The following is a 24288-nucleotide window of genomic DNA, read 5'->3' as shown; positions in this document are numbered from 1 at the left end:
GAAGTAAAGCAAATACTGTTTTTCTTAACTAGAGATGGCATCATGTCCTAGAGCATAGAGTGCCTAAGAAGTACCTCTGTTTTATATTGGGGGGGGGGTGTGTGTGGCACGGGGAAGAGGGGGAACAACTTTGGACAGGACGGACCAAGGACATAGAGCTGTTACAAGATCTGGTTCTGACTCTTTGTTTTTTAATAATATGGGCATAACACCTAATACGTTGTTGTGCCTGGTACAGAGGTGAAGAGTTTTTGATCTTTGCAGTTATTCTCATGTTCAAATAGTTTTATATTTGTTTTGCTTGTATTCAAATACTTCTGTGTTTTACAATGTTAATAGGTGGCTGGCTTGGGGGAAAAAAACATTGACCTAAATAGATGTGTGTTGTAGATAAAAATGAAAATGCAAAGAAGAATTAATTTTAATTGAACTACTCTTAAGTGTCTTGTTTGTCTGCCTTTTCTGTCTTCTGACTGATCTTTTAGATGTTAAGCTCTCTGAGGTCTGGCTGGCTTAGTTTTGTCATAGGCAGCGTGAGGACAGCACCAGTTTCAGTGCAAAGAAGGATAGGATGTCAGTCAGACACTGACTAGCACAGTTGTTGTGTTTGTACTTAATAGTAATAACCTACAAAATACATTACAAACATTTAGGAAAAAAAAGAAAAGAGAGGAATCCCACTTTCCCTTGGTTGCACAGTCCTGCAGTGGCATTTTGGAAGTGCAGTACTCTTTCTGAGGGGAAAAAAATATACATAGATAATATAACCTGCAAGCTGCTGCATGTTCAAGGGAACAAAGCAAGAGCATAATGAAGCAGTAGCAAATAAAATTAGCTAGTTTCTCTCATTCATTTTGTAATTTTCAGTATAAGGATCTAGCTCAAAGAGAATTAGGTACCAACATAATGAGAACATAAATCTCACTTTGTATTTTCTTTCACTACAGTAAGTGTAGCGCTCTCTCTCTCTATTTTTTTTTTTTAATCTAAATGAACAGACTGGTAGGAAGAAAACCAAACCGCTGCTCTTACCAGGTTTCTGTAGTAGAAGCTGATAGTATTGCCATTCCCATTGCAGGATGTCTTCCAAGTATAACTTTTTTTATCCTGTATCAGAGATGATGATTTTTAAAAGAAGAGTGGAAGACAGAGTGAAAGGGAGTTATGCCATCCTGTGTATCTTTTTGTAGTGTTGAAGGTAAGTGCAATGCTCTTCCTATGGACTGATCCAACCCCTTGTCTCTTGTGGTACAGAAGAGACATCTCTAGAGTGTGAGGTTTGAAGATAGACTTGGGCTTTTGTGAGCCACTGTGAGCAAGTTGGAGGATAATTGCCTCAAAAAGAATAGCACACTTCTCTTTGCACTGCCCACTGTAGCAGGTGAAATTTTTTTTTCTTGCAGAGCTTGAGGGGACATACAGTTTGGGTTCACCCTGGTATAAATATCCTTATCTTCAGTGATTGTGTATTGGAGTAAATTCAGTTCATGGTTCAAGTGTGACATGGTATCATTCAGCAAAGCCACGCTCTAGTTGAATTTAGAGTTAATGGTTGAAGTAAATTCAGAAAAGGGAGAAGTGTGGCAGTGACTGGTTCACTCAAGACAGGAAGAGAAAGATCTTCCTCTGCTTTTAGTAGAAGAGAGGAAGAAAAGCTCAATTACAGAGTCTTCTCCAAATATCTTTATTGCTAATACAGAAATTGACAAAAAAATTGTTTAAATATTAAAGTGAAATAATACAGTGGGAATGAAGAAACCACATGTCACTTAAACTCCAGGATGCATACCCAAAACAATATTTGAGGTGCAATCAATAATGAATATGAAAGCAACTCATTTCCTTCTAAAACATTTGTATGCTAATTTTAAACATTCAAGGTCAAGAACACCCAGAATCTATACATAGTTTACAAACTGGTGGTTGCAGTTTAGAGAATCTGCTTGTTCTTTTCAAACATGTAAAAATAGGCTTTTGAAGTCTGCTAAAGGACAGTGGCAAAAGAAATGTAACTTTGAAAAACACACAACATTGATTTATGTCCATTCCTATTAAAAAAAAAAAGTTCAAAGTCTGAACTCCTTTGATAAATCTCACTGTTATGCCATCAAGGATTTTAAAATGGATGCTTAGATTTAGGAAAAAATTCAGATTATATTAAAATGCGCTGTGTAAAATGCTGGAAAATTGCTGTTTTGTCCTTGATTGCTTAGTGTTATGACCCATATGAATTATGGAATAAAAAAAAAGGGGGGGGAGTATCATCAATAAGAGTGCTTACAAAGCACTGAAGGTGAGCACTTGATCAAAGCTGAATACGGTTTGATACAGTAAGATGCTGTTTGTAAGTAGAAGTTATCCTTATAAAGTTTATTATGAAGGGAACTGGAATGATTTAACAGGACCTAGGTTTTGCAGTACTGTCCTAGGCATATCCTTTCATATTCCTTTGCCCTCCATGCAAAACCTGAAACATAATAAATGCTCCAGAAAGGACAAAATCGTATTTTATTCTCCATCTTTTACAAGGATAGTATGCTTGAAGGCAGTCTGCACTCATGCCGTTAGCAGCAGTGTTCGAGTCCTCTGTTTATACCACAGAAGTGCTTGAAGTAAGGTTGTAATTCTTTAAGCAGCATCTGAAAAAACCCAACCGAACAGAACGAGCCAAAGCCAGACCTAAGGCCACTGAAGGCATGGTGAGTGCTGGAAGGTTTTCGCAGAACCGAACCCAGCAGCTGCAGGCAGGAAGCGGCTGCTGAAACTCCCTCCCCCCGTGCTTGCTCTGGGGAGAGCCTCGGCCTTTTGGACAAAACGGACCCAGAGATTGACAGGACTGTGCTGCTTGTGCGATTTGGACTGGCTGAGTTCCTTGTAAGAGCAGAACTGCTCAGGGAAGCTTTCATGCTTTTGGACTAGCAACTGTAGCCTTGTCACTGACTTAAAGGTTTTTTTTTGGGGGAGGGAGGGAGGGAGGAAAGATTTTAAGCACAACTTTTGTTTCATGTGTATACATTTGTGTCCATAATTGGATACGGATTATTAAGACTTGCTCATTATAGGCCTAATAATAAGGCATTGAGTTTTACAAATTTCCTGGAGAGCATTCAGTTTTGTTTCTCCTGCTCGCTCTCACGCGCTCTCGCTCTCTCTTTCTGGTAAGTAATGTTTAGGAGTTGTGTGTGCAGTTACATCTGCCAGTCCGGCTATTGCAATCACGGAGTTTGAGTGATCAGAGGTATCACTCCCTATAAAAGGGATAAAATGTTAAATATATTCAGTACGTGAAAGGAGTGGAGGAGTAGTTTGGTTAGTGAGGAGTCCAACCTGCCCTTTGCTATTGCTGGAAACTACATTAATGCTTTTATTTTAACGACTGTCCTTGAGAAAAACGCTATAGATACTTTACATCTGTAATGTAAGTATGTGACATCAAGTGTTGCTTGGTATAATTTAGCGATGTGAAAAGAAAACAACAGAACTTTTCACTTTTGGGTATTTCTAACTTACTGTCAGATGTTTTATTTTTACTAAAAGGGGAAATATGCCCAGCCTTAACCTATCCTTTTGGACATCAGGTCGTCTGTCCTCTTCTATCTTCCAGAGTGTTTTTTTAAAAATGACTCTGTCTCTCTGTCTCTGCTTGCCTTCCTACTGCCAAACTGCCCTCCTCACTTCTCCTTCTTACAAGGCTTTGGAGAAAATGTGTCTTTTCTAGTTGTTGATTTCCCGGAGCTTTTGAAGTCCCAGCAGTTTGCATCTCTATAGTTAGCTTGTCTACAAACAGAAAGGGGCAACACCCAGGAGGGTTTTTGTCTTGGCTGTTTCTTTTCTTTTAGTTTGGAGAAAGACTTTCCTGCCACTTTATCCGTGGAGACACCGGAGAAAATTGATACAGGATGAGACTTCCCTAGGGCGATGCATGTGTGGTATCCCCTGCCCAGGGGGGCAAGAGTGGAGGTACGCATGCTTCCCCCGGCAGCACCTCTGAGCTCTCCTCTCGGGCTCTGTCTTAAGAGGAAACCCGCATGACTGCCAAAACCAGCTTTCACAGCAGTGATGTTACCCTTGCTCCCTCTGCATAAAAGCATTTGGCACCTGGTTTCAAACTGTTTTTCAGAGTTGCCGGCAGGCTGTCAGTCACAGAAAACTTGGCTTGGGGTTGTGAATTTCTCTGCCATGGTTCCCTGGGACAGTTGGGCTCTTTTCCTTACTGCTGAGATGCCAGCGCTAAGCCTGGATGGGAAAGAAGGATGGAGTAGTCCTCAGGTGTATTTCCTGAGAATGTAGCTGAGTGGAAATGGAAGAATGGATATCCACAACGAGAGCTGCCAGACTCAGAGTAGCTGAGGGTGATGTCAAGTGAGGAAACAGGTGGCATTCTGCAGCTGGTGATTACCCCTGTGGAAAGTAAATTTATGACTTTCCTTTGGATTCCAGCTATCGGTACTCTACACCTAAAGCTTAGATTTCATCACTTGAATGAGATAAAAATCAGTATTCAGCTATACGTGAAGCTTTGTAATCAAAACTAGACTATTACATTTCTACCTGCTGGAGGTCTGCAGGCTGTCGTGTTCCTAAGGAAATGTTGGTGTGGGCGACAAGGCTGTGAATTCTTTCACATGTTTGTCTGTATGGCACAGAGTATGCCATAGCAGTATTTAGTAGAGGCATATTTGCATAGCTGTTATTTGAAATTTGCTGTTTTTTTGTAAGGGCCTGTTAGGGGTGCCATTATGTGAAATGAAGGGTTTGCTTTTAGGCCATCTTCCCCCCCCCCCTTCCCCCCCCTTTTGTCTTTTTCTTTTCTTCTCTTTTTAATGACTTCTCATTTGTTCTGCCTTTTTTGAAAAGCCCACATCCTTTCTCCTTCCCTAGAGGCTTGTGGTTTGATTAAAACTAACCTGAACCAACACAGAGTACTAACACTTATGATACCAGAAAAAGACAGATGGAGGGAAAATGTTCAATTTAACTTATGAACACCCTTTCCTTGGAATAATATGCTCATTAGATCAGCAGCTGTGTAATCATGCTGGAGTTGTCTGGCTGTGCATCCTTTTTAACATCTGTCAGCCAAGTTAAATGCAAATGTAAATGTAACAGTTCCTAGAAGTCTTCTTGTTCAACAGTTAATGTTGGATTACAGTAAAATATTAAGATATGTTTCCCCCACACCCCCTGCTGTGCCAAATGAAGTTACTGATCCAGGGTTGCCTGGGGCCTGGTAAACTGCGAAGTAACAAATTATAAATCTTCTTTCTTAATAAAAGTCATTTGAGAATATATTTATGTATAGCTATTTTGACTTCTATCTGAGTGACAGAGATGCAAAAAGATGATTTCTTTTTCCTCTTGTTACCCTCTCTTCCCAATCTGATGTATGAGTGAAAACAGTTTAATGAAAACTCACTCAGCATGTGGGCATGGGTTGCAGTTCTGGCTTTGAAGTATGCTGGATATGAGACACTTGGAATTGGCCTCGTAAGAGACTTACCCTAGTGATGCAGGGTGTATATGTCTTTGTTTTCTCTAGGAACATTGGGTTTCTGCTTGCTTTAGCTTTTTGTTTTTTGTAATCGGACAGTGTAAGTATATGTCCAGATAATTACTATGTACACATATCTATCTCAGGACTCCCTATCTTTCAATACTCATGTGCATGTATCAAAAAGTAGCATGTCAGAAAGTAGGTTGGTATTGGAAATATTCTTCACTGGCAAATAACTGCTTTATGTTATGCTTATCAGTTTCTACACATCTGCTAAATAAATGCATTTCAAGGGAGGGACTAAAGCTAAGTTTTCAACAAAATGCAATGCTCATAGTAAGCTAGATGCCCAGATTTTGAAAAAAAGACTTGATATGTAATATGGTTGTGAATTTTTGGTGACTCTTACAGTGTCTTAGGAAAACATATCCTGATTTAAAAGCATGCATGGAAACAACTGCTTTGAAAGTCTAACCTGCAAGAAAGTCTGCCTAGGTTTTATTGGCATAAACGATGAAACTGTTGCCATCAACAGGTTTTCAGTTTAGGTAAACATCAGAGATAGAAATATAGGCCTAGCCCTGACAGCAGCAGTCAATAGCAAGGAAATATTGCCTGTTACATAGACAGTGAGTTGCAAAATGATCTATTTCTGTTTCTTCTAAAAGTGGAAAAGTACTTTTAAAATGTACTTTGTTCTTTAACTGCATGATTTATTAAGTTCTTTTTTAAGAAACAAGATTAAAAAATGACCCCCAGCAAAATAATTAACAAGGCACATTTTAAACTCAGACACACCACTTATGGAAAGAAGTGAAATAGTCCCTCTAGTGTACTGCTGCTGCAAGTATGCATAGGAATATCTGATGTGATCTACTGAAGATCATGGCTGCAGGAAATTACAAAATAATGTTTCGGCAAGGGATATGAAACTGCTTACATAAACTGGAGAGTCTGACCTGCAACAGTAAGTCAAGTGAAACAATAATAAATACCAAGCCAAAAAAAATCTGCTGTTCAGGTAATTCATGAAGTAAAAAGTTAATGTGTAGTGTGAGACCATTGCTGTTGCCAGCTATGCCTGAAACACGAATGAGGAGCAGATCCACTCACCGGGGCGTGGGCTTAGGTGTGCTTCCTCTTGCAGGGCTGTAGATTTGAATTTCATGTCATATTTTGCATAAACTGGGTATATGCTGAAAAACAAACTTGGATGTTCACATCTTCTTGAAGCGAGTGTGGCTTTGATGTGTTGACTTCTAAAGAGATGCTTAACCTCTGTCTGACGCCATTAGTCAGTGCAAAGGAGCTATATTGAGGCGGGTGCAGGTGGGGTTTCCTTCTATGCCTGAAAGTCTCTTGCTAGCATCTCCCAATTTCAGGCTGCAGGAGAGTCATAAAAGTTATTGAGCTTTCCATTATGAAGGGATGTAGTCGTTGAAGGATATTTAGGAATAGAAACATTTCATTTTTTTCCATGTGTTGTAGCTAGCCAGAAAATAAATACGAAACTTACGTGGTATCTTATTTTTCACTGCCTGTTCCTGGTAATAGCATGTGTGTAAAGGCTCTGCAGCCCATTGTACAGTTGTTTGTTGCAGAGCAGTGCCAGCCATGGAAGCCCTGTTGTTCGGGACTTTGTACAAGCAAGGACTGCTACTTTTGCGCTGAAGCTAAGATTCAGGTTAGCCTTATTCAAAGGTACAGGAGCCATCTGTCTGAGTCATTGCTGTGGAAGAGAACTGGGCAATCATTTAGGGTTAAATGGGTAAAATGGATTAAAGCTTTGCTGAAAGGAGGAGGGCAAGGCAAAAAAAAGCATGTGAAAAGCATTAAATTGAATGTTACGGAGTTTCATGTGCATGGTACACTGTAATTTTGGAGTTCAGAATTGCACTATATTATAGCTTCCCTCCTGTCAGCTGTATAGGGCTTCAGGCTAGAACTGTTCTGAAAAACTCCCAAGTCTGTCTTTGTCAGTTTGAAAATCAGACATTTTGCTGGTTTTAGTTTGATTGTTTTGATGAACCTCTATTGAAACTCTGATTGTTTTTCTGACAACTCAGCTCACACGTAACTGCAGCCTTCTCCATGGACCTAGAAATTTGGGAACCGTTAGGAGTTCCTGCAGTGGTTCGGAACCAAAGAACTGAAATTTCATCTGGAAGGAGAATCTTTCTTTGCCCCACTTCATGTTGGAGCAAATACATTTACACGTATGTGATGTTGAAATAGTGTCTGGACCAGAAGTGGTCATTTCATGTACAATTACTTGTCTAAGTATTCCTGACATTTTCTCAGAATTCTTTAAAGAAACCACAGCAGCAAGAGCAAGACCCTTCAGTAGCAACCGTTCTGTTTCTTAACAGAGTGCTGTTTTAAGCTGTGTTTTAATAGGAATGGTCAATAGGCAAGCATTACCTTCTATTTTATGGAGTCTATATCTGTTTTCAGTTATGTATTTTAATCTTAAATGCACACCGGTGTGGTTAATGGTCTTCAGTTCTTAGTTGTTTTGTTCTGAAATAGAACAACAGTGATCTCTGCCCATTACCTTTTCCCTTTTGTGAGGCCAGCGTGGCCACACTTCTTCACGTACTTCTGGAGAATGCAGAGTGTCTCTGTTGAGATACTGACAGCTGTTGTCATGATTACCATTTTCTTCTTAGCGGATTATCCAGTGTTCAGTTTTTCACAGAAATCTGCCCACTGGCTTCCTAAGCGTGTTAGTTTGCTCTTTCTGCAGTTCCAGACCTTCTCCGTTCTCAAAGCAGTAAGAATTACTAGTAGTCTTCTGTTTCTCTAGTCACATAGTTCCTTTCTCCCTCCTTTTCTGTGTGTGCAAGTTCTCATAAACGCTTTCCTGGCTTCCTTAGTGTGTGTGGGTTTTTTCCCTTTTTTCCCTTTTTTTCCCTTCCTTAAATAAAGGTTTCACATCAATTTCTGAAAAGGTTTTTCTATTCCTCTTCATTTACAAGCCTTGCTTTTGTTTGTCTGTTTCATAGCTGTAAAGTGTAATTTGGTAGATACATTTTGAGAGTAACATTTGCTAGTTATCTTCCTAAAACTAATAATTTTTTTTACAGATCTTTTCTGCGTTACCTTGAAGCAACCATAGTTGTTAAGAGTAAGCCATACTAGTTCTGTGTTTGATTATGCTAGATAAGTGAGAATCCCTTTAAGGAAAAGGGTTTGCGTGGGTGGAGTAGTTTGCAAAAGATTTTCTGTGTGCTGGGAAATTAACGCATTGAAACAGGAAAGGGATATTTAGTTCACCAGACTTGTCCCCCTCTGTTTTGATAATGATTATCCACTCTTCCTGTGATTTTTGCCAATCCGTGTTCACCCATCTGTCAGAACTGATCATTTTGCTGGCTATTGAATACTTGATTAACTTCCCATAGTGTCTTGTCTCATGTGGCTTAGCAGTCCTTGCAATCCTGCACTGGGATTCTCACAGGTGTGCAGAGGCAGGTTCTTGTGTAGTACAGAAACCAGAACTCCCTTGCAACAGCAAGACTTCTTAAAGGAGTCTTTTTTTCCTCCTTGACCTTTGTGAAATAGTTGTGATTTTCTTTCTGGACTGATCTTTCCTTCTGGAAACAGTTCAGATTTTCTTTCTGGAGCTACTTTGTGAAATAGTCTTGACCTAGTGTGAAATAGTTTTTAATTAACTTTATAATTCATTCAATCAAATTTTATTCACAATTTCCAAAACTTACTCTAGGCTGCATTGCAGTTCTTCTGTTCATAGGGGGATTAATGTGCTTGCACATTTGATTATGTTCATAGTATATTTATTTGTTTTTATTCTTTGACTTTTCTGTAAGGCAAAATGAGATTTTCTGTGACATTAATTTTTGCAGCAGCTTAAATGAACCCAAAATGTTCCTTTCACAGGAGTAGTATAACTTAGTTAATTCTGAATTTTACTCATCTGCATATGGCACCTGGTTGATTTTGGAGGCTTCGTAACTTCAGTTTAAACTCTGTAATTGGTGATTATTGTCTGTGGGTTTTACTTTGTCATTCTCCTGTGTAAAGATGTCATTGTCCTTCCTTTGAGAGACGTACTTTTAACTCTGTGTTTTATGGTCAGGTTAGTCTTGTAATTAGAACTTCAAAAATAAACAAAGTTAATTGCAGAGATTATTCCCAAATGCCCATGGAACGTAGCATTGCTATACTGAATTTTGATACCACCAATAAAAACCCTTCTTCAGAAATTTCAGTTCAGCTTAATACAGGTTTTAGGTTGTAAAGACCCAACCTGAAACTTCGGGGAAGTTCAGGGGAACCTTGTCATTGGAAGCACAGCAATTCAGACAGGGTGTCATCTTGGCTCTTTTTCTCTCACTAGCAAATAAGACTTGCCAATCTCATAGTACTCAAAATAAGAGACAATATTTGTGACAAAGAAGACATGCTAGCTAGAGTATAAGTTAGTCTTGTGTTATTACAGCTGATTGTTAGCAAAATAACTCCATGTATGTGACTATATGTACATGTATTCTACCCTTCCTAATGTTCTCCCTCTCTTATTGTATAACCTTGAGTGCTTTCAGGAGGTACTTTTCAGACTGTTGCCATCTTCTAAAAATAAACGGAGCTTATGGGCACAAATGTGCAGCTGCTTTAACTGTTTGGCTGATAAGAGATTACCTTTCCTTTGCAAGCCAGTCCTGAAGAGGTGGCTCTCTGCTTATTTGGCGTTTGGCTCCCTCTTCTGGAAAGTGTTTGGAAAAGCTCAAATGAATAATTTTCGGATTTTCTTTCTGGAGCTACAATAACAAAAATATTCAGTGCAGTCTGTAAGACAAAATTAGATTACAATTGCATCCAGATCCAACTGAAAATTGACTGTCTAATTTGTGACATATATGACCTAGTTTTAAATCCATTTAAATTGGCTTTTACTTGTGCTAAAAGAGATTTCCCTTTTCTTCCCTTTGTGCTCCCATCACATCTCCCAGTACAAAAGCACTGAAGACCAGCTCATGGGAAATCCATGGAAGTTCAGTGCACTCAGTATTTGGTGTAGCCAGATTCTGTGTCTGTTTATATCATTCAGCGTGAAATGGTGTTGCTGATAATTAACAGAGAACAAAATGTTTTATTGCTTCTGTTCCACAACTAATCACTGGTTTCTGTTTCCTTCTTCTCCAGGTGATAGAAACACTTTCAAAACTTTCTCGCACTCCTATTGCAATAGGGACGGGAATAAGGTATGTTATTGTCCTAGTGAATGGTGGGAATAATGCTTCTTTCATGATGCTCCTTGGAAAAGTTGTTAGAGGCACTATAGGCAGACACAGAGCTTTTTAAGAGTAGGTTGGATGATCAGGCAAAGGAAATCGTGTCTTCTGGTTTATCTGGAAATGGATGATACTGAAACCAAGTATTCATCACAGGTCTGTGAGGCTGCATTCCACGTAGATGCTGAGGCCTTGGGCAAGTGATGTTTCAGTAGAAATCCCAGGACTTTCCTGTTCTCTGGGAGCTGGGAATAACAGTATATGTGACAGAAGTGCTCTGGAAGCCCACATATTCTTTCATGTGGCACCCTGACTGGCTGGAGGCTGGTCAACAGTTGTATCAAGGGAATTTTTGAGCTGGAACTTGTTTTTGTGGACTGCTCAACAGTCTGGGGCAGTTACCCTTCCAAGCCTTTTAAATGCTTCCCACCTCATTAAGGGAGCAGGCCAGCATCTAGGGAAGAAGGAAGTTAAGAGATGTGGGGCTCCTGGCTGCCTGTGTCCATGAGTAAGCACTTCTCTGGTTGTAAACCAGATTGCCCAGTGGACAGCTATCCAAGGCTCTGGACCTCTGAGGAGCTCCGAAGGGTACCTTCTACCTCTGGTGTGCTTACTGAGGTGCCTGAACTACATTTACTTCTCGTGCTGAAACACTGGGTGAACAAATGAGCAGTTAGTATTACAGACTTATGTGGTAATTATGACACATGGATTGCAAGTCAGGCTGATGCAGTGCTGATCTATGTGAAGATGAATGTGTTTTCTCTTCTTTTTCCCTTCTAAAAATCAGTAAAACTGCCAAGTTTGGGATTCTCATTTTAAAAAAGAAACGAAAAAACCCCAACCAAACCTAAGCTCATGAACTATAATTGTGGGCTGTGAGAGATGGTGAAAGACTTAATGCTATGGTATGCTCCATCTTTTTGAATGGTTTGAGTCAGCAGTTTTGTATCATGTATGGATGATGTTTTTAAAATGTAGAGAAAATTCCCCAGACAGTCCTGCAATACATATTCTGTGCTAAAAAGAGTAGTTAATATTCTCAGTTGAAAAACTGACAATGATATGTGTTAGTGGTGATTTATAACAACCCCATCCATCCAGTAGGGTTTTTATTCTATTAAGTATCAATTCATATATAGAAGTATAAATACACATACACTGTTCATCAGAGAAAGAGAGGAACCTACAAATATATTAATGTACAGTAATCTATGTGAAAATTTTAGGAACCAAACAACCTGCTGTGTGACTAGACTAGTGCTGTCTATAATTCATGCTATTTTTCTTTCTATAGGCCCTTCCCTACAGAAGAAAGTGTTGATGACGAAGATGTCTACAAAAGTCTTCCTGATTTAATAGAGTATGTTGTAAAACTTCAGCTAAATGCAAGGGTTTTGCTTTCAATTGCGTGCTATTATTTATATGATGTTATAGAATGCATAGTTTTAATGAGAATGGGATATTTATTTGATTTCAAAAGATTTTATTTGCCATTTTGCTGACCAGGAAGAATTAATTACGAAAGCTTATCTGAATGATTGTAATACATGTGCATATATATAAAGAAGCATATTTTGTAGAGGCCTGTGGTAGCAAAGTAACTCATGAATGTGTTTTTAAATTATCTGTCTGTCCTATGAGAATGCTTTCATAGAATTACAATATCAGTTGTACAGGACCCAAGGAAATTGTCTTGAACTTGCAAAGAAAATGCATGTTTGGATCATAATTCAAGTGGACCATTGCCCTAAAGTTAATGAAATTCTTTGTGTGAGTGCATTTACCTCTCTGGGTAAGTGTTTGCAGGATTATGAATTACTGCAAATTCTCACATTGGCTTTGAAGTACAAGTAAGGTAGACATGAACCATGTAGTATTGAATGGTAGACAGCAGCTTTATTTTTTTGAATGGTGAGGTAAACATATCTGGGCATAAAAAATTGTCAGGAAGAACTACTCCTGTATCCTATGGTTAGGATCTCTCAAGATCCATTAAGAATAGTGTTGGACAAGAGCTAGGATCAGAGCTTGCTGTCACAAAGCTCCAAGTTCACTAGTGCCCATCTGGCTCTGTCTGGGCTCTGGACATGTTGTATGTCACTTGCTGCGGTGTGGTGAACTAGCTGCTGTTCACACTGTGGATTTCACTTCCTTTCACTGTGTGTGAAGGAGGGAAACCCCACCATGGTTGTCATTGCTCAGTTTATCATCTTCCCTGCAAAGCTCATCCTTGTCTCCGGCAGCTGACTGGCTGTCTCATAGATAGCTGCTTTTCACTCTGTGTAGCTGAATGTGTAGAAGGTAAGAGTCTGCAACTCCTACCTTCTCACCTCTGAGACCCAAGTGGGCTATAGGTGATGTGTTCATCTCTTAGATGTGGTGGCATTAGCACTGTTTGAAAACAATATTTGTATCACTTCTTAAATAGGTATACAAATTCAGTACTGGGAGACAGTCTGTCATTTTAAAAAAAGTTAACAACTCATACCAAAGAAACTGAGATTTGTAGCTCTTCTTTTGCATCAAATTACAAGTACTATTCACTGAAATTTGATAGTTACATGCTATCTTAATTCTAGAGAAAGCAATTTAAGAAGTACTCTCTTCATAATAAACAAAAGTTCCAGTGAGTGATGCAAATGGCCCATATTTTTTAAGTTTCTTTTAATTCATAAGTGTATTTGATTAAAATTGATTTAATTGTCCCTGAGTTTAAATGGTGTCTGAGGACCTTAGAATGAATTTAAGACTTTCTGTCTGAAAGAGCTGTAATAGTTAAATATTTCTATCCTTACTCTGCCTTTTTGCCATTTTTGTTCCCTGGAGCACAGGTGGTAAAATGGAGTATGTCTGTGCTGCATCTGACACAGCTGCTAGTATTTAATGTGAAATGCTAGCACACCAGCATCACTAGTGTGAGCTGAAATGTTAGACTAACCTGGAGCACCTGAGCTTTCTAGCTCTCCTGGGGCATGATATCTCTTGCAAAAAGAAGGGATGCGAGCAATTTCTGTCTCTGTTGAATCCCCCAAATACGTTTTTTTTAATCATTCCATCAATTGAATCTTCTAACACTTGCTTCTTTTATCCTTCTGGTGTCCTCAATTAAAAAAAAACAACAACCCATACCAAAAAAACACAAACCAAAACCCAAACCCCACTATATTTAATGACAAATTAAAACCAAGATTCACTTGGTTTCTGTATATAATCCTGACTATAGGCATAGTGATTTTTGTCTGGCATTACCAAGTAGTACCTTTGGCAACTCTCTTGGTAGCAATTCTCATTCGTTTTGATTTCTTTGAAATCTTTAGTCTCTCTGCCAGTAGAGCTTCTGATGTCCTGTTCTTGGGTACTGATGATCCACTTACAGAAACAGTTGTCCTTCCTTGTTCTAGTGGACTGATGCTCAATTTGTTTTTTACTCTGAAGGATTTCAGTGTTGTCTTCCAACAGTAAAAAAATCTCAAAATTGTCAGCACATGTGATCAAGTGTCTGTATTATGACTTGACTACTTTCAATATCTTTTAGAGTTTTTTTTATAGACATACCCTAAGAAAAGTGGGTGAAAGAGATATTATGGGCTTGATATGGTCCTAATGCAAAGTAGGCAAAACTCCATCAGGACTGACTGTAATGAAACTGAATTAGCCGAGGGGAGCATTGACTATATGCTGAGGTATTTCTGTAGTCTAGGTAATAGGAGGACACTTGTGCATACTTTATTTTGCTCAACTGTTTGATTTTCAGTTTGAAAGGTTGCTTTTTTCCTTTTTGGGTAGCTGAAGGTTGCCATGAGGTGATCAAGATACTGGCTGATGGTGTAGAGGTACAGACTCCCAGCTGCTGTCTCTGCAGTATTTAGTGTATTATACCCCAGATAATCCATTCTTTAGGCGGGAAGGAGACCTGTACCAGTGTCTCGCATCCCAGTGCAGTGGGATGCCAGGCAGTAAGGAGAGGCAGCTCCTCTTCACTGGATGTGGTGGGAAAAAGAACAAAGGGAAAAGAGCAGCCGGACAGTACCTTGTGACAAAACTGTCCTGACAAGCTGCTTTCAGTGCCTGGTTTAGTTACTGTGTGGTTCTAAATTCATGTAGTCTTCAGTGTTGTGTTGATTTCATACATCATATTTTAAATGTGTTGAGGAAAGAAAATTAATTTCCCTTAATGAGATCTTTTCATTAGATATTTCTATCAATTAATCTGTTGGTTTACTGTAGAAATCTTTTCCTGTGAGGAGTTGTCCCTTGCAGAGCTGATAGTAATTTGCGTGTGCCACACAGCTTTTTTTTTTCTATTGTCTTTCTTTCAGTGAAACTGGTGTTGATGAAGATGAGGAGTTGTATGATTGCGTCTATGGAGAAGACGAAGGTGGGGAGGTTTATGAAGACCTAATGAAAGATGAAGCAGCACAGCAACCTGTACGTTTTCCAGTTCCTAGCTATTTTTGAACAATAGCAGTTATATTTTTGAAAGTTAGTATTTGTGAAATTGTCTCTTTATAGCTAGTTTCACTGAAACTTCACTTAGGCTCAGTTGCACCTGGAGCTGTCATGTCAGTGTGTTATCTCCTCTGTAAAACTTTGCAGGCTGTTTTGGCAAAGGGTTGAATGTTAACTATGGTAATTTTTTGAAAGTGATGTACTTTTAAAATAAAATACAATAATTAGTTAGTTTCTTAATTTTGCCAGTTATGAATAGTAAGATTTACCAGCTACTTTAAGAGCAATTAAATTAACTGCTTGCTTCTAAGTGTCCTACTTCCAAAATTGTTATAGTGTTGTGAAACGCTGTTGTTTTAGACATAATTTGGACAACTAATCTAATAAGGACAGCTGGTAATTGTTTCTTACCAGTGAAATTCCTGCCTATTCAACCATGTCAATTTTGTTCATTAGGTTGATCTTGCTGAGAATGGGATAAGTAGCTTATTCACTTTACCATATAAAGGTACTATGGTCAGTTTTCAAAGCTGTCTTGAAAAAAATCTAAACTTAGGCAATAAAGTTTACTTGCTCATTGGGAGAAACCCTAACGTACTTACCTGCCCTTCCTCAGAGATGTGCTTTCTGATCTGGAGAATGTTAGTGTCTGGCCATGAGAGGATATGTTTTTTAGGACAGTTGATTTTTTTCCCCTATATTGACATGAAACTATGTTGTGCTTCCTGTTGTCTTAAGTTGGTAACTTGCCTTTACTTTTCCATATTGTTTTTTAGTAATATAGTTACATGAAGAAGCAAGAAATTCTAAAGATCTTATTTTTTTAAATTTAATTTTATTTTTTTTACCTTGTGTATCTTTTCAGTACAGATATAGGAGATGGCTAATGTGATTTGTGCTCTCTGCTTTTATGGTGATTCCCCGAAGTTACCACTGTCTTGTCTTTGGGAAGATTACTGCCTTCTTTTAATCTCTATTGTTTTGAGTATAACAACATTGTTTTCAAGCCTGTTTTTCTGTTAATACAAAATCCTGCAGGTAATGCATGTAAATCAAGGATGAGATAAGCAGAAAGTTTTGCTTAATTTTGTTTACCTTCTAAAGTTTGGGTTATTTAATGAAAGCTAAATAAAAAATTGAGTTGAAAAACACTGTTTTATATCTAATGAAGTCACATTCACCTGCAGGCAGGATGTTTTAGAAAAGTGTTTGAGTCATAGGAAATCTTTATGGTGATCTTGTTTTGAGTTTTAGTTTTATACTGAAACTCAAAATGCATTAAGCTTTGGGTTTCACATAATGAGTGTGGGTGGCTTTTTTTTTTTACAGTAACAGTTGGTAATCTCTGGCAGTTGGTAGTGTGTAAACTTTTTCTGATTTTTTTCTTTCCTGGTGCAAATGTCACTCACATATTTGTGTTTCTAGCAAATGATTAATATAGCAATCGGAACCCTCATGTTCTAATTTTAGTTGCATCTTAACCTAGATACTTCAGATGGAACAGACGTGTATTTGTTCCTTACAGAAAGTAAATGAAAATTGAAAACATGATACAGCAAAATATTTTTTCCACAACACGTAATTAATAGAGACATTACAATTGTTTTGCTGTGACGGCTCTCTTGAATGTGGTAATTATTTCTGGTTTGTGATAATTTCCTCTCAGGTTTATAAAATACAGTGCATGCTAACATGACGATTTTGCGCAGTTCTTTCATTTGAATCCTACGTGAGATTTCCTTGAATATGAAAACACTAGCACAGGACAATCTTCGGGTAGATACTTAGAAGAACCCAATTCAGTCTCCAATAGCAGCCAAAATGCTTTGCTTCTCCCTTATCCTTCATTTATTGTCATTATGTTGCAAAGTAAACTGTTCTGCTACATTTTATCTAGCAGAGCTGACCTTCAAAGGCAGTTTTTCTCACTTGTACTGGTATTCACACGTTATTTCGTATTTTCTCTCTCCTTTTGTTTATTGCAGTCAAATTCTAGAAGTATGTGGTACAGGTAGAAAATGGATATGTTAATTTCTGCTAAAAGTGCCTATGTGAATGATCTGTTTTGGTTAGGTGAGCACAAAATGGAAGTGAATGGTGTTAAGCGGAATCCCAGGGTTTTGTTTGCATTGCTTATATGAGAGGTGGTGAACAGCAAACTCCCACATTTTGCAAATGGATATAAACTCCTATTGGGTACAACAGCTGCTGTATTGGTGCAAATACTGCAAGCAATTTGAAGAGTATTGAGCTTCACAAATGTAAAGGTGAAAAATAACTAAAAGGCTGAATAACATCAAATTGTAGTACTTTATTGAGAGTAATTAACTATGATTAACTGTGGTGGTGCCCGCTTCTTCCTGCCAAAGAATTTGGAAATAGGATAGATGTTGAGATGAGGTGGATCATCAGATAATGCTCACAAAGTACGTTTCTACTGATAATGACAGATAGTACTTTTGCAAAATGGTTACTTTTGTCTGCAACTGATAAGGATGGCACTTTAATGTTTGTTGTGGGAAAATTAATAACTGCATTAATAGGTTTTAAAGAGTAATTTCTGAGATAACGCAGCACCTGGTAGATGAGAGTGAGAAGCCATGTTCCAAGTTGCAGAGCTTCTTGTAGAGTTACATGGAGACAAACAGCGAGAAGAGTAAAGGAGATATGTCAAAACAGCAAACAGAAGTGCCAGCAGTGATGGAGCTTTATGTGCCTGTATGATTTGCAACTTGGCATATAGTTTAGGCAGTAGGAATACATTTCCCACTCTTCATAGGTTGCCAAGCAACATTATAGGAGCTGTAGGTGGCTCATGGACAGTTTGTGTGGCTTCCTGTTTGCTGTGGTATGCTTAGGCAGTGTGTCAAGTAGACTGATAGCAGAGAGAGGGAGTGAAAGGAATCTTAACTCTTGGACGTGCTAAGAGCTAATTGTTAAAATTTCAGTCTAGAAGTTTTGCTGTTCCTGGAGGAGGGAAGTCTTTTGTTCAAAATCTCAAAGTCTTTTTCTGAATGGAAAGCACTATAGTACTAAACTTGTAGTCCTGACTCCCCCTGTATTTGAGTAACATCTAGTCACCAGGTCTATTACATGCAGTATATGGATTCCCTGCACTGGGTGAAAAAAAGGTAAGATAGAGCTTCAGGGATATGCTGAAGGATGCCTTGGAATGTTACAAACTGATAAACAGGCTTCAGAAAGGATGTGATGGTACTACTGCTTATTAAACCACTGCCTATCGTTGTTTTTAGAGGAAACATGTTGGGTCAATTATTGCTTTTAATTGTAAGAGCCTATCCAGTTACTGTGTCAGGTCTCCAAGCTGACCTATGACTCTCCAGATGCTTTAAGTCTTGCTTGACACAAATGCTTTCATACCTTCTTCCAGGTATTTACTCCTTTATTTGAAATCAGATTTGCAAGTTATTGAAGCTGTAACACTGCAAATCTGATCTTCAGTAAGAGTGCTTGTAAACTATTTTTATGGAGTCTTGTGCTAATAATGACTTCAATTTACTATTAGTCTAGTGGTTTACGTGGAAAAATCCCAGGGTCTCACTGAAGACACATGCATACTACAAGAGATCAGCTTAGAGGTCACTGCATTTCCTGATTTGAGGACATACTCATATTCTGTCTGAGGAGAAAGCTTCCTTTGAAAACTAAAAGGGAAAAACTGTAAATAAGGGCAGGGATTAGACTGAATCCAGTATTTATGGCAATGCAAAGTTACTTACATGATTTAGCCCCGTTAAGTTTAACGGTATTATTAATTGCTGAGTATTTTCAATAAGATTTCTCAGTCCGGGTGTAAATTGAATGTGACCTTGTATTTCAGCTTCCGAAGTACATGCAGAGACTTCAGCGTTTTATGTCTAAACATTAATTTTTCATAATATTCCTTTGATGCTGAATTTTAGTAAAACTCTTAAAGTCATTGGCTAATTGAACATTAAAATATGCTGGGTTATTGCTATTGTCTTTGGAGGCTGCAGTACTCAGAAAATTTCAGGAAGCAGTTATCCTAATTGCTTAATTCTAAACAAATAAATACATTTGTTATCCATTAGATGCCTGTTAATGACTTAAACCTGACTCCATTGTAATTGCAGAAATATACTGAAAATGACATAAGAAGCTGTTGTCTTGCTGAAATAAAGCAAACTGAAGAGAAATACACTGAAACTCTGGAATCAATAGAGAAAGTAAGATACTACTTATAGAATTGTAACGTATTTCTATAGCAGTCTAGAAAACATAATGGCATAGTTGATGTATATGTTCATTTTTTTCTTGCAGTTTTTCATGGTGCCATTGAAAAGATTTCTGTCAGCATCAGAGTTTGATACTGTTTTCATCAACATTCCGGTAAGTAATTGCATATTTAATGAACAGATATAAGTTTCATAGCTGGCTATGACATATTTGTGTTGTATGTTGCTGCACAAAATTATTATCTGAAATATGTGGATATTGGGGTAGTGGATAAAAAAAAGGATGTGCACGCTCTTTTTTTTTTTTGCTTGAGGGAATAGAATAAGTGGAATAGTATTACTGTGTCATATAGTGAGTAGTTATGAGCTGGAGTATCTTTGATCCTTAGAAGCTGATAATATACAGAAGATGCGTTATCTTCTAATATATGCTGGTATTTTAGTGATGGTACAAAGTTGTGCCTGTTATGTTGCCTACCACTGTATGCTGAGTGGTGCTTTCATGAGGACTTCTATAGCTACTCTGCAAATCCTTGCATCTACTGTGGCTCTGTCATCATTGAAAACATTTTAAAGTTAAGATAATTCACAGTTTTGGCTTCAGAATCTGGTGCTGGAAGGGATAAGGAAATCCTCTGAAGTATCTTGGAGACCTCTTTATTTGCCTGAAATCTTAAAGGTTTCTGTGATTATTACTTTGTTCCATTTATTTTTGGCCTAATCATAATAGTATTACAACTTACATACATTTTTTTAAAGACATCTGCTGAATACTTACATTATCTGACTTTAAAGGAAGACATCAGACACGCTCTGAAGACTTTCTCAACACAAATGAAAGACGTGTTCTTTTATGAGGCACACTGTAAAGAAAGGGTCCTCAGAGTGTGGCCCATGGGCCACATCAAAACTTTATTGCCTGTAAAAGATCACCTCTGTTTTGGCATGTCCCGCAGGCTTTCAGGGCTGTAGGAGGATGTGTTGGGGATTTTTTTTATTCTGTGGGAACCTGGTCTGTAAGAATGTTTTAGTTGCTGTTCCAGCACCATCCTGACAGAAGCTAAATTACGACAGTTATTACACTGATGAATTACAGGATGATACCTGACACCTTGCCATATTTGTACCACTATTAAAGTTTTCACCCTGAATCTCAATTGTTGTAATTTCCTTCTCTTTGAATATTAGTTTGAAATACTGCTACAGATACCAGTAGCCGGCTTGTCTGATAGGCCTAAAACCAACCAACAGGAAACACTGTACAGGGGTATAAAAAGGGCTTACAGGCTGTAAGCACAAACTGAAAGGTCAGCCTACTCCCTACTCATTAAAAAAACGTAAGGGGTTCAGATAAGATGAAGAAAAAGAACAAAACTTGTTTATTTGAAACTAGGAAGGCAAGTAGTAAACTGTTACATTTAGGTTGTTTTACTTTGCTTTTCGTTATCAACATTCAGTAATCTGCTCTTACTAGATGGTACTTGTTTCTGACTCCAGTAATATTTCATAGGCATCCAAAAACATTAAAAGAAATACAGGGATTCCCTAAGCCAAAAATATGTGGAAATGCTTTGTCTGCTCAGACTTGGTCTGTGTAGCAGTTCCTCAGTAGGAAGGCTGGAGGGCAGTGGAAGCTTGTTTTAAACTAAAAATAGCTGTTATACAGAGCTCTACAGCAAACTGCAATGTGGAGAGCAAGTGTGGTGTTCTCAATGGCATGGATTTCCCTCTGTTGGAGGGTTGTAGTGAAGGATCGGTGCTTTAGGGTGATGTTATATTCCTTATATAGACTCTAAAAGGTGCTTGCTGGACAAAATCTGCTCATATCAAAATAGATTTCATTTTTCAAGGAAAAAAAACAAACAACACCCCAAACCGCTTACCAGTCTAGAGTGCCTTTCATTAGGGCTCAGATTTCAAAGTTCTGTCCTATAAAATATATGTATGGCTCTATATTTGTGTGTGGATCTGTGTACGTGTATGACCGTGTATATATATGTATGCATTTGTATGTACATATGTCTAAATATATATGTGTGCACACATAGATGCATGTCTGTACAACTGTGCATGTATTTGAATCACAACATATATATGAACATGTAGAGAGAGAGAGTGAGAGATGGAAGTATATGTAACAAACTGAAATGTTGGAACTTGCATTAACTTACGATGATGTTAACATCAGTTTAATTTAAAACTTGACTTTGAATTGGAGAAAGAAGCTTAAAAAGGCATTTTGTCCCCTTAACATTAAGCTGTTTTTCAGGAATGTTGCTTAGTTGAGTCTCTGTGCACTCCCTAGAAAATGTGCTCCTGTAATATATTAATCAGGAAGCATTTCTATAATAACTTCCTTGTCTGCTGCAACCTCAGATTCTGAGGATACAGCCATACAATTGCTAGCAACTGAATTTGATCTGTTTTAAGTTTTTGCTCCCTCACCTGTGATGTGATGATTGACCTTGTGTGTACTCTTAGTTTTCATCAGTGTGGAGTGAAATGTGTTCACTTGGTTCACAACTCAATATTGTGTATTGTTTTTGAAGTATATAATTTACTGCATTAAACCATCCTCAGTGGCTTTTTTTTTTAAATAGTTCTCTATTTTTCATTGTACTGGTCTGTACACTGCTTATGGTCAGTTATCTTGATTTCAAAACTTTTTAACCTGTTTTGACTTGATTTCCTGTAAATTTTCTGACATTATCCATACAGTATTAAGGCTGATGTAATCTTCTATAGTTGCTTAGAGATTTTTGTATGATAGTGAACAAGTAAGGTGTGTTGCTGCTATACTCAGGGAGCAAATCTTTCTGCAATATTCTTGCCTTTCTCTTGGCCATTAGTTGCCTGCTGTATTGGGAAACACATTACGATTGCAGTTAACTTAGCACTAGAACATCACTAATTGACCAATGTAATGTACAAAACTAATTTTTCACAGCTCAGGGACGTGAATCATTACTTTATCTTGTCACTAAAGCATTTACTTGACTTGCTTAATTTTAAAATTATCATTATGAAATGAAGATGAATTAACAGTCCATGTTCCAAGCTAGAATAAATTAGTCGCTAATAGGTAGTTCTTGGACTTCAGTTTTTCTTGTCGCATTCTATGGAAGATGTGGCAAACCTTGAAATTAGGTTCTTCTCTCAAATTATCTGTTTTCCAATTTATTGAAATTAATGGATCTAACATAAAATAATTTATATTCAAAGGTTTCAGTTATTCTGTTTTTAAAAACCTTTCTCCCTCCTCATTACTGTTTTTAAGGATTTGGTGAAAATTCACAGGAATCTAACACAGGACATCAATGATTCCATTGTTAACAAAAATGATCAGAACCTGTATCAAATTTTTATTAACTACAAGGAAAGGTAAGATTTATGCAGTCTTACTAACTGTGATCACCTATGCTCAAATTGGTAAAGTATTTTACCATACTCTTGTTTGGTGAATATTTCTGAAACAGGATTGAATTCGATGTCAGTATACTTACTAAGCTAGTATTTGGTGTTTTGAGCGTGGAAGTCAAAGTGTAACCTATTGCTGTATGATCCTTCCCTTTTCTTACCCCCAGTTTTGGCAGTATTGTTACATAGACAGGTAACACCTACATTTTGAACAAAACTTACATAGCTTATTTTGTATAGGGTTTTTTTCATGCAAATAATCCCAGGTATTTTACAGCATGTACCTGTATTGTTTGAGAGAGAGAATGTTATAGAAGGGGAAGAAGGGCGGGAAATATGGCAAGGATATATATTAAGGCTATTCCAGGTTAAAGAAAACAGAAGAGGTCATAACTTGAAAGGAGAGAAAGCAGGTGCAAAAGAGAAGAGAGGAGACAAGGGTCTTACCTTTGACTTCAAGGTAGGGTGTAAAAGCAAAAATAAAGCAAACATGCTCCACCTTCAAACTGAAAAATAGCCAAGCTGATAACAGGATAGCTATGGCAGCATGTCATGCCCTGTAGGCTAATTGACAATATTTTTACTCACCTTTTCAGATTGTTTTTTTTTTTTCTGCCAGCACTGAACAGCTGTTGGACTGTATAGATGAACTTACATGCCTGTGGCACTTGGCTGAAAACCACTTGTACTATGGGCTACAGTGCTGACCTACCTTGAAGTAACCCTTGTATTGTGGTTAAAAATGAGTTCCTTCTGGGACTGGAGCGGGAAAGACCTGTGGGAGCTAATTGGATTTGCTTGAGGGTGATGGGGAAGGAGGATTGTTGCAGTAGTAATAACAGGCTTGTGAGAAATTGGGCAGCAGCATCTGGAAAACGTTAGACAGGAGAGTTGTTTTCTGAGGAAGGAGGATGTCCCAGGCTGCCCATAAACAGTCTTGCCTTCAGAGACCCTCTGTCTCAGCTTTTATGTTGGAGCAGGACATAGTTATTTCCCAGGCTTTCTGCTGACTTTCTGCTGCTGTAGGAAGGGACTAGAGGACAGGAAGTTTTTCTGGAAAATGCTTCTCTTTCAAAAGTAGTTCTGAGATGTGTGCTAAAGGGGGAACAAAAGACACTGGGAAGAAACCTCAAGTTTATATGAATACAAAATGGAAAGAGATGGAGGTAGAGCCAGTGTTATGTTAAAAGTAATCAGAAATGGTAAGTGTTAAATCAGTGTCATCTCTTTCATTGTGAACAAAGAATGGTAACGATTAGGCAAGGGAAAAAGAAATCTAGGAGACCGTGATGGAAAGCTCATGGGAACCCCCCAAAAAAGGGATTTGAAGCATACATAAAGAATCACCTCGAGAAGTATATGAAAAGGTGAAAGGAGACAGCACTTTGCAATGGGACTAGCAGAAAGAAGCACTCCAAACAGGGGCAAGAAACTCCTGTCATAAAACCAGTCT

General features: G+C 38.0%; 1 protein-coding gene across 1 annotated transcript in view; it reads left to right on the top strand.

The window, feature by feature from the left end:
• The window catches only part of LOC104624052 (guanine nucleotide exchange factor VAV3-like), a 60514-nt gene that overhangs the window by 28452 nt on the left and 7774 nt on the right, over positions 1-24288 (top strand). The window contains exons 3-8 of the mRNA XM_010291314.1: positions 10661-10719; positions 12047-12112; positions 15072-15180; positions 19317-19409; positions 19504-19572; positions 22696-22799. Of these exons, the coding sequence (XP_010289616.1) occupies positions 10661-10719; positions 12047-12112; positions 15072-15180; positions 19317-19409; positions 19504-19572; positions 22696-22799 (500 nt within the window). The remainder of the gene's footprint in view (positions 1-10660; positions 10720-12046; positions 12113-15071; positions 15181-19316; positions 19410-19503; positions 19573-22695; positions 22800-24288) is intronic.

Source organism: Phaethon lepturus, unplaced genomic scaffold (genome assembly GCF_000687285.1).
Source record: "Phaethon lepturus isolate BGI_N335 unplaced genomic scaffold, ASM68728v1 scaffold18697, whole genome shotgun sequence".
Taxonomy (NCBI): Eukaryota; Metazoa; Chordata; class Aves; order Phaethontiformes; family Phaethontidae; genus Phaethon; species Phaethon lepturus.
The sequence above is the reverse complement of the archived record's forward strand: the minus strand, read 5'-3'. Positions and strand labels throughout refer to the sequence as shown.